Here is an 11,995-nt window from a genome sequence, read left to right as displayed (position 1 = left end):
AGCATAATCAGTTTGTGGCTAAAACAAACATTTTTACATCAACTTCTAAATGTGACACCGTCAGGACCTGACTGAGTCAGGTTTTGTTTTTGTTTTTTTAAATAAAAAGATATATATATATTTATCCGTTTGTCAGGAGGCCTGCTTGTGCCCCTCAGCAATAATATTTAGCTAAATAAATTTAGCAAAAATTTATTTTTTATTTGTGAATAAAAACGTAGGTCTGATTAAGTTAGAAAAACTGTTTCTATTTATTTTTGTAAGCGGGAAAAACCTACCTTTGCCCTGAAACACAGAAACACTTCAGCTGCAGAGAAAACTTCTGACTTTAACTCAATCAGGCTGCTAAATGCCCGGTTCGCTACAGGCAGTCCGAGTCGGTCCACCGACAGAAAGGATTTCTGTCTTTATATCAGATATCCTGATATAAGACACGGTACTGCGACTGTCACCGCGAGTCGCAACGCAGCTCAAAGTCCGGTACCACATGGTACCACCTGCTGACTGTTCGCTCTGCTTCTCCTTAACGTTTCTACCAGGCGGGTTAGAGCCGCTGCTGACGGGATCTGGGCTGGAGGTGAGCAGCTCTAAATAGAAGTTACTGCAGAAGTGACAAAGTCAAAACAAACATATCTGTAAGAGGGAAACATTTTAAATACAAGAATATAAAGTATCCATCAAATGTGCAACATAGTGAACAACAAATATTTTAAACAAGAAATTCTGTTTATTTGGTTTAAAAGCATCTATTTTAACTTACTACTAGATGTTGTTGTAAAGAAAACAGTAAACCTTATCCTTTATTCACATTCAGAAAGATTCAGAAGTAAAAAAAATACAAACAAAACTCACAAAAAGCAAAGCAAAAGTTCCCCAACCTGATGAAGTTTCAATAGAGCGGCGTCACATTAAACCAGCAGTGTCAGCAGCTTCCCGAATTTAAAACCAGTTCAGGTTATGTTAGAAACCTCACACTAATGGTTACTGCTTGAAATGCTGACCAAAAGACTTGAACTGTTCAGGATTCAGTGCATCGAAAACTATCACAGATAAAAATTCAGCTATTAAAACCAACAATGAGGTTTCCTCCAAAGTCTGGATTCTGTGAAAGAAAGAGAGAAAAAAAAAGATTCAATGTGTTTACTTCTATAAAACTGCTTTAAATCTGTCATTAATGAAAGCACAAATCTGACAGGCCATTTATTTACATTTTTAGAATTTTGAATAATCAATTTGTTTATTGTAAAAACATCTGACAGATTAAAATAACTATTTCATCAAATCCCCAGAAATTATCTTCTATAACGCAGCAATTAAATAAACAGCACAATAGAGAAATTGTTGATAATTTTAACCTGAAAGTGAGAAGTCTAATTTATATCATATGATAAGCATTTGACTATTTTCTTTGCTGGTTTGACTCCTTCATAGAACAATTTGATTTTTACTGATATTTAATTACAAAGTGGTAGATCCTACACTGCAAAAACACAAAATCTTACAAAGTGTTTTGGTCTAGTTTCTACTGCAAATATCTTACTTTTCTGCGAGTTACAGTATGCTTTCTTAAGACAATAATCTCTGAAAAATATTAATTCCATGGGCAGATTATTTCCCTTGGAAAAAAAGTGAAATAATCTGTTTGCTGGAACTAGTTCTTTTTTTTATCAATATTAAGAAATTATTGAGTTAAAACAGTCTCCTGCATCTTTCTGAAAAGATAGTTGTAATTAGTTGCTTAAAGGCCAAAAAATACAATGAAGTATTAAGGCCAGGCTAAGAAAAAAAAATTAAGTCATAACAAATGCATCAGCATGAGATTACCATCAGTAGCAGCACACAGACTGCTACTGATAACAATCTGATGCTGATGTGTTCACAGAATACAATATTTATAAAACAAAAGGTAAAAAAAATCAAGCACCATCATGTAGCCTTCCACTTTGCAGTCATGCACTACTTAACGTTGGTCTACTAGATAAAAAAGCTCCTTGCTGTGGGTGTTAATCTAAATAACTACAGAGATTCCTGACATTGTGGTGGCGTTTTCAGTCTGGGCTGCAGGTGGAGTTACTTACATATGGGCAAATTGAGAGGCTGCTCCACCGAGCCGCCCAGCTGCTGCAGGGCAGCACTGAGTTCAGACTTCAGCTTGGAGTAGTTTGGTTCCTCTGTGTACTGCAGAGACATCACTGCAGTCAGGAAGCTCTGAAATGCACCTACACAAAAAACAAACAGGTATAAACAAACAGCAGGCCATCACATCTGGTCAGAAAAAAACAAGTGTGACTGATGCGACAGCATTTTGAGGCCGTTGTAGATGGAAAAAAAATTCATTTCCACCAAGAAACTGAAATTTTTAGATTAATCTCAGAAATGTCCTAGAAAAAACCCCAAATAATTTCTGGTTATGAAAATTTGTTAGAAAAAAACTCACATTTGGAAATCAATCTCAGAAATGTTGGGGAAAAAAATATCCCAAACAGTTCTTAGTTTCAAAAGTTGAAATATTTCAACTTTTAAATTCACAAATTTACAAAGTTTTTCTGGAAAATGTAGGATTTTTATTTTTTTCAAATAAATTTGAAATTTTTCAAACAGAAATTTACTTTTGTTCTAGAATTTGTAAAAAAAAAAAAATAAAAATAAATAAATAAATAAATAAAAAAAACCCAAATATTTTAAGCTTTTCTTGGAAAATAACTAATTTTTTTTATTTGCAATGGCCTGTTGTAGATGTAGCCTAAAATCAATATCATATATTGATCACTTCACCTCGATAATGATAAATTGATAACAAGCATGAGCTTCAAAATGTTGCCAAACGATTGATGGCGCATTTCTTATTTCTCCTCAAATGTAGAAGCAGCCAGCGATGCTTTTAGATGCTTTTACGTTTGAAATTTCCTCCATTTTCTCAACCTCACCATTTTTTTCGCTTCTTGTCACTGATTGGACGGGATGGGATCATGTGACTACAGACTGTACATGTAGCGTAGTGTCTTAAAGGGACATGAGCATCGGCAACCTTTATGCATCCAAAAAATTATAAAAACGCTTATTTTTCTTTCCATGTCTTTTGAAACACCAAAAATATCGCCATGGACAAAATGGCGTCGGCCATTGTCAAAAACTTGGGTGTCGGTTAATTTTCGGTTTACCTGAAACTTCCCTCTTCCCAAAGCAGTCTCTCAGCAGGGCTCTCACGTCTTTCATATACCTGGCAGAAAATATGTCAAAAGTTTTTAATATTTCTTGTAATTAACTAAAGGTAGGACGGAAGTTTTTGGGTCTTTTCTGTCTTTACCTCTGTTTCTCAGCTGTCACCAGCTTCGGATGGTGGAGTTCAGACCACGGCAGCGTTCCCGTGTGCCACAGCAACATGCAGTAACCCAGAGACTGCAGGTCACTGCGACGAGACGGGGCTGAAACACACCAATGTTCATACTTTACCTCCTTTCATGGAAGAAAAAAAACACAACGTTGCTCATCCTCAGAAACCCGCCTGTTCATTGATTGTTGCATTAAAGAGTCTGCACAGCATCACAATTATATTAGCAAGAGGAAAATCACATCTATGATTATGTTTGCCAAATGACCAGATGGAGAGTGGGTGGAGATCTGGAGGAAGGAAAATAAATCTCACAATGTGGCATTAATACTCCAGTAGTTAAAATAACGACAACTTTCAAACAGGATTTAAACAAACCAGCTTCTGATTGTAATTTTATTTAAAATGTTTCAGGTGAAAACATTTTTTTAACCCCAAAAGCATTACCAACTCTGAGAAAAAGATTTAAGGTCACCTCTGTGGAGACTTGTTAGCTTGCACTACATCTCTTCTTCAACCCACCTCTATTATAAATTAGCTTTTCAAGTGGTTTCAGTTATGGCACTTCTGGCTTTTATGAGGAAGAAATTTGTGGATTTATATTTTGTTTTTATGTTAATTGTGAAAGTGTGTAGTACCATTTAGCAATACAAAAATACTTTTAAATCTTTCTAATGGCTGACAGGATGTGGTCCTTTGTGACATCTTGGACATGCTGGCAATGAACCACTTAGCAGGGCATAAAGATGGACAGACACAAAAAGGAACGAAGGAAATAAGACCAAAATGAAACAAGAAGGGAAGAAAATAAAGGAGGAAAGCCACAGGAAATAAAGGAAGAAGGATGCAAAGAAGTAGGACAGAAGTAGGAAGAAAGGACAGACACTGGGGGAGAAAGACAAGGAAGGAATACAGGAAATAAAGAAAGGTTGACACAAGGAAATAATCCAGTTATAAAGGAAAGGAATACACAAGGAAGGAAGGATTAAAGAAGGAATAATATAAGGAAACAAGCAAACAGAAATGGCTCGAAAGAAAATAAATAATGAAGGAAAAGTGGCAGGAAATGGGAGAGGACATGAGGGAAAAAAAACAAGGAAAGAAAAAAGGAAAAAAAGAGAAGGAAAAAATAAGAAAGAAAAGACATGGGGAAAAGGACACAATCACAGAATGCAAGGAAGAAGAGAAGACCCAACTTCAGGTAATGTGGAATAAAGTTGGACAGTACCAGTATTTTGTAAAAAATAAAAAAACACACACCTGCTCCTTTGTGTGTGTCCAGGCTGATGAACTCCATGGCGCCCTCATGTGGCATTCTGCTGGATTCGCGGTATTCCACATGCTGGCCTCCTGGACAGTACCTGAAGGCATGGCAGTATCCTCCCAGGTACACCTGCCCACACACACACACACACACACACACACAGTTAGTGGACAGGAAAATGGTCCACTAACAAAACTCTGGAAAAAAAAAAGTTTTTGCCTAAACAAAATTAATTTGAAGAATAAATAGAACAATTTAGACAAACTTCACATCTATAATATTGTAAAATGGTTATATATACATTTATATTATTGTCATATAGATACATAAATTCTAATTTTTAACATGCTATGTATTTAACATTCTTTTGTAATTTTGTATGATAGTATTTTGTTTGTTCCAGCAAAGTGACCAAGTGCTTAGAAAAGCCCTAAACAAATAAAATACATAATTATCACTATTATTTATTATTATAACTTGACTATTATGATGATGATCATTAGTATATATAAACTTTAAAACAGACCTGATTCACAATTTACAAACACAAAACAGAAATCAGAAAAAAGCCACAAAAATGGATGAATCTCTAAGCCTTTTAGTTTTATTAGTTTGAATGCTTTAGGAATTCAGGCTCCTCAGTGCCTCCACTTTTTTGTGTATACTTTTTGCTACAAAACTATTTTGTATTCAGTAAATATTGCATTTTTGCAGGAAATGCCAATTTTTCTAGTTTCTTCTGGGGTTTTTTTTTTTTACTTGTATTTGTTTGGTTTTATTCCTCAGAGGCTTCACAGGCTAAAGTTTCCCACTGAGACGCTTTGTTTCACCTGTGATTTCTGCCCAGGCTTGACGTAGATGTTCTCTGCGTTGATGTCAGCATGAACGTACTCTTTTGAATGGATGAACTCCAGCACATCAAGCTGAAAGGAGCAGACATGTCACATTTTACAAAAAAAATGTTTTCCTGAGTGCATAAAGGCAGCTTCTACCCAACAGGATGACACTCACTATCCTACAGGCGAGCTGGAGAACGGCCTTCTCAGAGAGAAGCTCGTTTTCTTCCTCTAAGATGGATTGGAGGGAGCTGCCCATGTCGGGAAAAATCAGAAACCTACAATTTAAAATTAGAAATATGTGATTCAGTGTAAAACGCCGTGACAAAAGGGGGAAATGGAGACTGAATTCACACCTGTACAGGTCTGCATGAAGACCAAAACCAACACAGGTGGGGATCCCCAGAAAATCCAGTTTGTTCTGCTTGATCCACTTTTCCACTACAGACAAAACAAGTCTTAAAACAAGGATCATCACGCAACATGTCACCTCTAGCACTCTGTTTAGGACCTGATCACACATGAACATGAAAGCTAATGACAGATTTGTTTAAGGTTTACAAATCATATTGAAGCATGAGTCTGCTGTAATACAATCCAAACAGGCAGAAACCTCAGTGGCAACACAGTAAGTCTGCTATCAACCCATAATAAGCTCCTACCTGATGCAGATTTAGCAGCTCTTTGCAGGAAGTTCTGCTCATTGAAGATTCTCCCATCTTTAGCTCCCTAAAATTTAGAAAATGAGTTTGATTACATTGATTCTGCACTGTAAAATTAACATTAAAAAAGCTTCACTAGATGTGCAATTGAAATCACAGTGTGTTAAAATTTTAATGAATTTATGAATAGAGGACTCAGAAAACCACTGACCAGTTTGAGGATATGATCGGCTTCTTCTGAATTGGGTTGAGCCACTGAAAAGTACAAAGAAATATTACTGAATGGGACTGATGTCAAGCTCCAGATGTTTGTTTTCATACAGAATCAACTGGAGATTAAGAAGCTAGTGCTAGTGTCGAAGAACTTCAATAATTACATTTAACAGAACAATTAAATGCTTTAACAGTGTGTGATGAGGAATCAGACAATTATAAATATATTCAGTTCTAAACTAGCTACAAAGCTATTAGTTTGCTATAAAGGCTGCACATAAAAACAGGGAATTAAAATAATCAACTTAAATATGTGACATTAATCAAACTCTAATAAAAGTAGTTTATCTGGAAATTCTTTCCTTTTATTAATTAAATATTGTCTTAAATGTCCAACTGTCGGTCTTTATAGACATGGACACATTTAATGGCGACATCCAGATTTTTAGTCTGGACCAGACTAAAAAGATGAATTAAATTAATTAGAAGCTGTAACTAATTAATCATAATTAACTGCATTTTTATTAAATACCAATACATGCCAAAGGTTAAAATTTGAATAAAGTTTCTCAATGCCAATAAGTTTTGACTAAAGTCTGAAACAATAAGTGATTTACCAGAGTCTCCATAGCAACGATTGGACATTCTAACAGGTTGTTTAGGAGCTAGAACACGTGACAATGTGTAGCTGGACAACCAGCGAACAACTAAAGGTCTCCACAGAAAGTTTACTTTTATTAATTTAAGATCTTTTATGAATGGATTTTGTGAAAGAAAAAAAAGACGAAAGTTTTCGAAGACAGAGAGCGTACGTGAGTACATCAATCATGAGCCGTTTACTTTCTCCTTAACTGCCCAAATTCTTGTTGCCATGGTTACCGGAGAAATATACGTCACAGATAGTTTGCTGTTAAGAGCGCTCACTCTGCCATATTTCTGCAAATACAACGTGAAGAAGATCGTTTGTAACACAAATCTCACACGCTGATCAAATTTCAAACCAAAACATTTTTTAGCCATTCTTAGCATGAATTTAGTCAAACAATTTGCAAACTCTGAACTTAACTACCAACTTATTAATGTAACTTATTTCCACTATAAACTAATCTACAGTATCTGACCGAATGGCATCTTACATAAAGGTATGAAGTTTGTTTAACTGGATTGGTGATCTGTAGAAACTGCTTATCCACATGACATTACAAACTCTTTGAAATAATTTTACATAAAAATAAAATACCGGAGGAAAAAATGGTTCTCTGGACAGGTTGCCATCTCTCCTGTATAAATAGCAGCAGAATGAGCTGAAGAGAAACATTAATTCTGTCAAACATAACAATTCCCTAATGCACTAAATAGATGTACTCAAAGTAAAAGCTGGATTGCTTTTTTAGATTTGAGAATTTGAAATTATTCAACTCCAATAGAAGATTAATTTACTCTAAGGTTTTGTATAAATCTTTACAAAGGAAGGCAACAAATGTGGCTGCAAAAAAGACACTATTCAACTACTGATACCTTTTTTTTAACATCACATTATTTCACCTTCGTACAGGAGTTCTATCATGTTCTGATCAATCAGCTTGATCAGTTTCCACGTCTTGCCCAACTGATCGGTCAGCTGCTCCCCTTCCGGCAGCGGCTCCGGCGAGGACGCATGCTTTGCCTTCTTCGATTTGCTCCAGCCTCCTGTTACTGCTGTTTATAGATGTACATAAAACATGAATAATTATAAAGCTTGGAAGGAAAAACATATAAGTAACTGAGTATGTTGCAATTTAAACCAAACTCTTCATCAATTTAGAAAATAGCAAGTAAAGCAAACAAAATCAGACAAATAAAAAAAAAAACTCTAATGCACAACGAGGAGAAAGATTAGAAACTGATCTCTCCACTAAAGTCTTCACTTATTTATTTTCATAAATAACAGGAATGCCATAGAAAAACAGCTAAACCAGATATGCCAACAGATTTAGAATAAATATCTTTTTAAAAAAAGCTAAAAATACAAGAAAAACAAAAACATTTTTAAAACTGGAATATGTACATGTGACATACTTATTTTCTGTATTTTCTTTTATTATAGTGTCCTTCCTTATACTTTTTTGTTTATTCACATCTTTATTGTAGCCATTCCTTATCATGTTGCCATGTTCTGACATAAACATATGTCATAAACATAAACCAATAGTTATGTAGAGAAAACTTAAAAGAGCAACAGACAATTTCCAAAAACTCAAAATCTTACCAGTTGTTTTTGACCTAGATTCTGGTGCAAATATCTCAGTACACCTGAAATAAGGCAAAACTAACTTTCTAATATTATAAATAATTGTTATTGACAAGTTAAATAATTTGTGGAAGTAGAACTTTTTAAAAAAATCAATATTGAGGGATTATTGACTTCAAACAAGCTCCCATATCTCAGTGAAAAGTTGCCACTAAGTTAATTTTGTCTTATTTCAAACGTACTAAGATATTTTCATTAGATATTAGACCAAAAATCCTTGGTAAGATTTTGTGTTCTTGCAGTCTCCAGCTCTCAAGTCTAGCAAACATTTTTTCCAAATAAGTCTGATATCTTCTGTGAACAACTAACAAAACAAATATGATACAGGAGAAAATACTGCACTGTTTGATTTAATGACAGTAGCATAGAAGTGAATAAGTGCAGCTTACTCTTTGATAGAAACTTGAAGGAAACGGAGCGCTCCGTCTTTGATTCCTCTGTTGCCGTTTCATCAGATGCGGTCCTTCCCACTGCTGCTGCTGCTTCATTTTTAACGGGGCTCGAAAGTTTCCCTTTTCCCCTGACTGGAAAAATGAAGAAAATTTGGACTTTCTATTAACCATCTGCAACACTGCACACTTTTGTTATTTTATAGCCACAAAGTTTAAAGTTTAATGTGGAGATTTTATGTGATGGAGCAACACACAAGAGAGAATAACTGTGACCTATTTTTCATAAACATTTACAAGCAGTCTGATGTGTATCTGCATTAATATCTGAGTTTACATTTTACTGCAGCAATGGCATTGTAATTGTGCAAACTTATTTTATCCACTTGTGCTTTATAATGTAACTCTGCTTTAAACTTCTCCACTACTTTGTCCCTTACCTGTCTACTGAGTTCATAGAGCTCCATTAAGTGCTGATTGTCCACTGATGACAGCTGGATTTATAATAATTTTAAATTACACACATGATGTCTCTTTAAAAAGCAGCTGATGTCACTGGATTTTATTTAGGGCTATAAAAGTAAAGAGGTTTTAACGACCAGGCACATCACAATTTTTCTATTTTACATTTTGAAAGCCATAATTTTCCTTTCACTTTAAAATTCTGTGATTCTGAAATTCGAGGTTGTAATGTGATAAATAATTAACATATTTAACTGTACTCTGTGTATAAATAGATAAATTAAGCAGACTTTTTTTTTTTTTTTTAGCTCACCCTGTCTAGGAGATTTCACAGCAGGAGGTGATCCGGCTTCTGAGGTTGGTATTGCCTCTGGTTTAGCTTTGACTTTGCCGATTTGCTTCTTTTTATCAGGTGTTTCACTCCCAACACCCTGAACTGCTAAAACAAACCATGAATGTTCAGGTTCAGGACCACAAACTCTCACTCTCTCCTCCTCCTGGTCAGAAAGTGCAGCTAAAACTATAATTTCTCTTTCATTTCTTACCATTTTTCTATATATTTTTTTTACCTTTAGTCTTGTCATTTTTGACTGGAGATGATGAAGGCTCGGCGGGTTTGGCAGGTGTTTCCTGCTCCAGGGTTTTACGGGTCCTTCTCAGAGAAGATCGAGGTGACAGTGGAGATGGAGTTTTACGGCCCGGAGCTGCAGAATGAACACATTGACAATCCTAAAAACTTACATTTACAGACAACACTGACGGGTTTTGCAAACAACTGTTGGCTCACAGGTCAAAGTCGGAGGAGGGCTTGAGTTAGTTTCAGTTGTTTTTGTTTCGTCCTTTAAAGAAACAGCTGAAATCTTGAGTCCAGCTTCATCAGGAGAGCTGGGAAGTTTGTCTCCACACGATGGGCAGAATCTGAAATCAGGCTGTAGCTTCATCCCACATTGTGGGCAAAAATGGAAAGGCATCCTGGAAGGGCAAACACAGAGGTCATCAGTAAGCCAACTAAATATTCATGCAGGAATTAACTTTACAGATAAAAAATGTTATTGTACAAAATGTGGTTCCTCACTGAATGAATATCAGACTCAAATCTTTTCATCTACATAAATGTTTTTCTTACGATTTTTAAAAATTCAAATTATTTTTTAAGATAAAAGTTAGTTTCCCAATGAAAGTTTTAATCAAATTTGACAACAGGAATCTCAAACCAGGTTTTAGATTTATGTTTTAGGTACTTGGATTTAATTCATGAGTAAGCGTGGGCCCCGGTGTTCCAGTATCTCCCAGTTTATAATCCAGCTGAATTGCGATGATTTATGAAAATCCTGATGAATTTGTTTTCATTAAAGGGAACAGTTTGGGTCAAATGAGTGAAACTTTGATACGTTTGGGTGTTCCAACAAGTTTGGGAGCTGAACACATCCAATCTGGTTTCCAAATATGAAACTGATTAACTTTAATAAAACTTGCTTATACAACAACCTGTAAACATTCAGGGATTACATATGTATAACTGAGTCTGTAAGGATAGTTTTAAATGTGGATTAGAGAAAATTAGGGTTAAATTTAAACTTGTGCACCCAGATTTTTTAAAATCTTAGAAGTTGTTTGCTGTATCATCGCCAAACAACTTCTAAGATTGTCCTTGTAAAATAGTTACAAAGGAATAATATTCTCAAGGAGACTACAACAGCACATTTGTATGTTTTAGGATAATTTTGCTTTTAAAATCATATTTGATATTGAAGCTCTACTCACAGGTTACATTTTACTTGGAAAACAAGTCCACCTTATTAGTTAATATTCGGATTACATAATGTGATAATATTTGGCCGTAGTAACAATACTCACCGTTTTACTATATGATAAATAAAACAAGTACCATTTTACAGATATAAAACACACTAAAACCAAAATCTGTGTGTTTTAAATTAATTTATTTCAAAGTTCCTCTATTTTCTTTTTACCTTGTAACTTCAGCTAGGCTAACAAACAATGAGAAAGACATAAATTGCAGCAATAAATACGCTTGTAACTTCAGCTCACTACCGAGCTTTACTTCTAACACATTATATCTACGTACGACTTACTAAAACTGTCTCATAAATATTGTATTAAGCATTTCAGGAACATTTCAGATACCTTTTAAACTCAACTCCACCGCAGTGTTTGGGTTCGCTTGGAATTCTTCTTCTCGGGATCAAATAGTGCAGCAAGTCAATGGTGGAGCAGATATGCCGCCCCCTGCCGGGCTGTACTGGAGATACAGGCGTGCTTCAGCTGCAGCTCACAACGGTTAAAACTCATAATGTTCCCGCTCCGGTTGTATTATCCTGGGCTATCTGTCCACAGTCGTTATTTATTACCACATAATGTTGTTCTGAAATGTGTGAATCTAATTAAAACATTCTAAACAATACAAGTTTTATATTTAAAATATAATACAAAACAGGGTCAGTCTCAAACTTGCAAATTTAACTTTCATATTAGAAAAATTTTCAATTACAGATCAAAACATTAAGTATTTTTCCATCATTGTATT

General features: G+C 35.1%; 1 protein-coding gene across 2 annotated transcripts; it reads right to left on the bottom strand.

Annotated features, from left to right (window-relative positions):
* Positions 1 to 707: 707 nt before the first annotated feature.
* vrk3 (VRK serine/threonine kinase 3) lies at positions 708 to 11,703 on the bottom strand. 2 transcript variants are annotated; one of them, XM_014980463.2, is made up of 16 exons: positions 11,596 to 11,703; positions 10,235 to 10,419; positions 10,017 to 10,151; positions 9,761 to 9,883; positions 8,986 to 9,120; positions 7,852 to 8,004; positions 6,305 to 6,348; positions 6,094 to 6,160; positions 5,788 to 5,872; positions 5,607 to 5,709; positions 5,426 to 5,518; positions 4,592 to 4,724; positions 3,308 to 3,425; positions 3,162 to 3,220; positions 2,079 to 2,219; positions 708 to 1,102 (listed from the first exon to the last, which is right to left on the bottom strand). In XM_014980463.2, coding segments are annotated over exons 2-16 (1,575 nt in total). In that variant the 5' UTR covers position 10,419; positions 11,596 to 11,703; the 3' UTR covers positions 708 to 1,100. The 2 variants fall into 2 exon arrangements, with proteins under 2 accessions (XP_014835949.1, XP_087860447.1); XM_088004321.1 differs by having other exon boundaries at positions 9,761 to 9,886; positions 11,596 to 11,702.
* Between the last annotated feature and the right edge of the window lie 292 nt (positions 11,704 to 11,995).

This window comes from Poecilia mexicana, unplaced genomic scaffold (genome assembly GCF_051168715.1).
Source record: "Poecilia mexicana isolate PSO_F unplaced genomic scaffold, ASM5116871v1 scaffold_3, whole genome shotgun sequence".
Lineage (NCBI taxonomy): Eukaryota > Metazoa > Chordata > Actinopteri > Cyprinodontiformes > Poeciliidae > Poecilia > Poecilia mexicana.
This window is presented reverse-complemented; position numbering and strand designations above follow the sequence as displayed.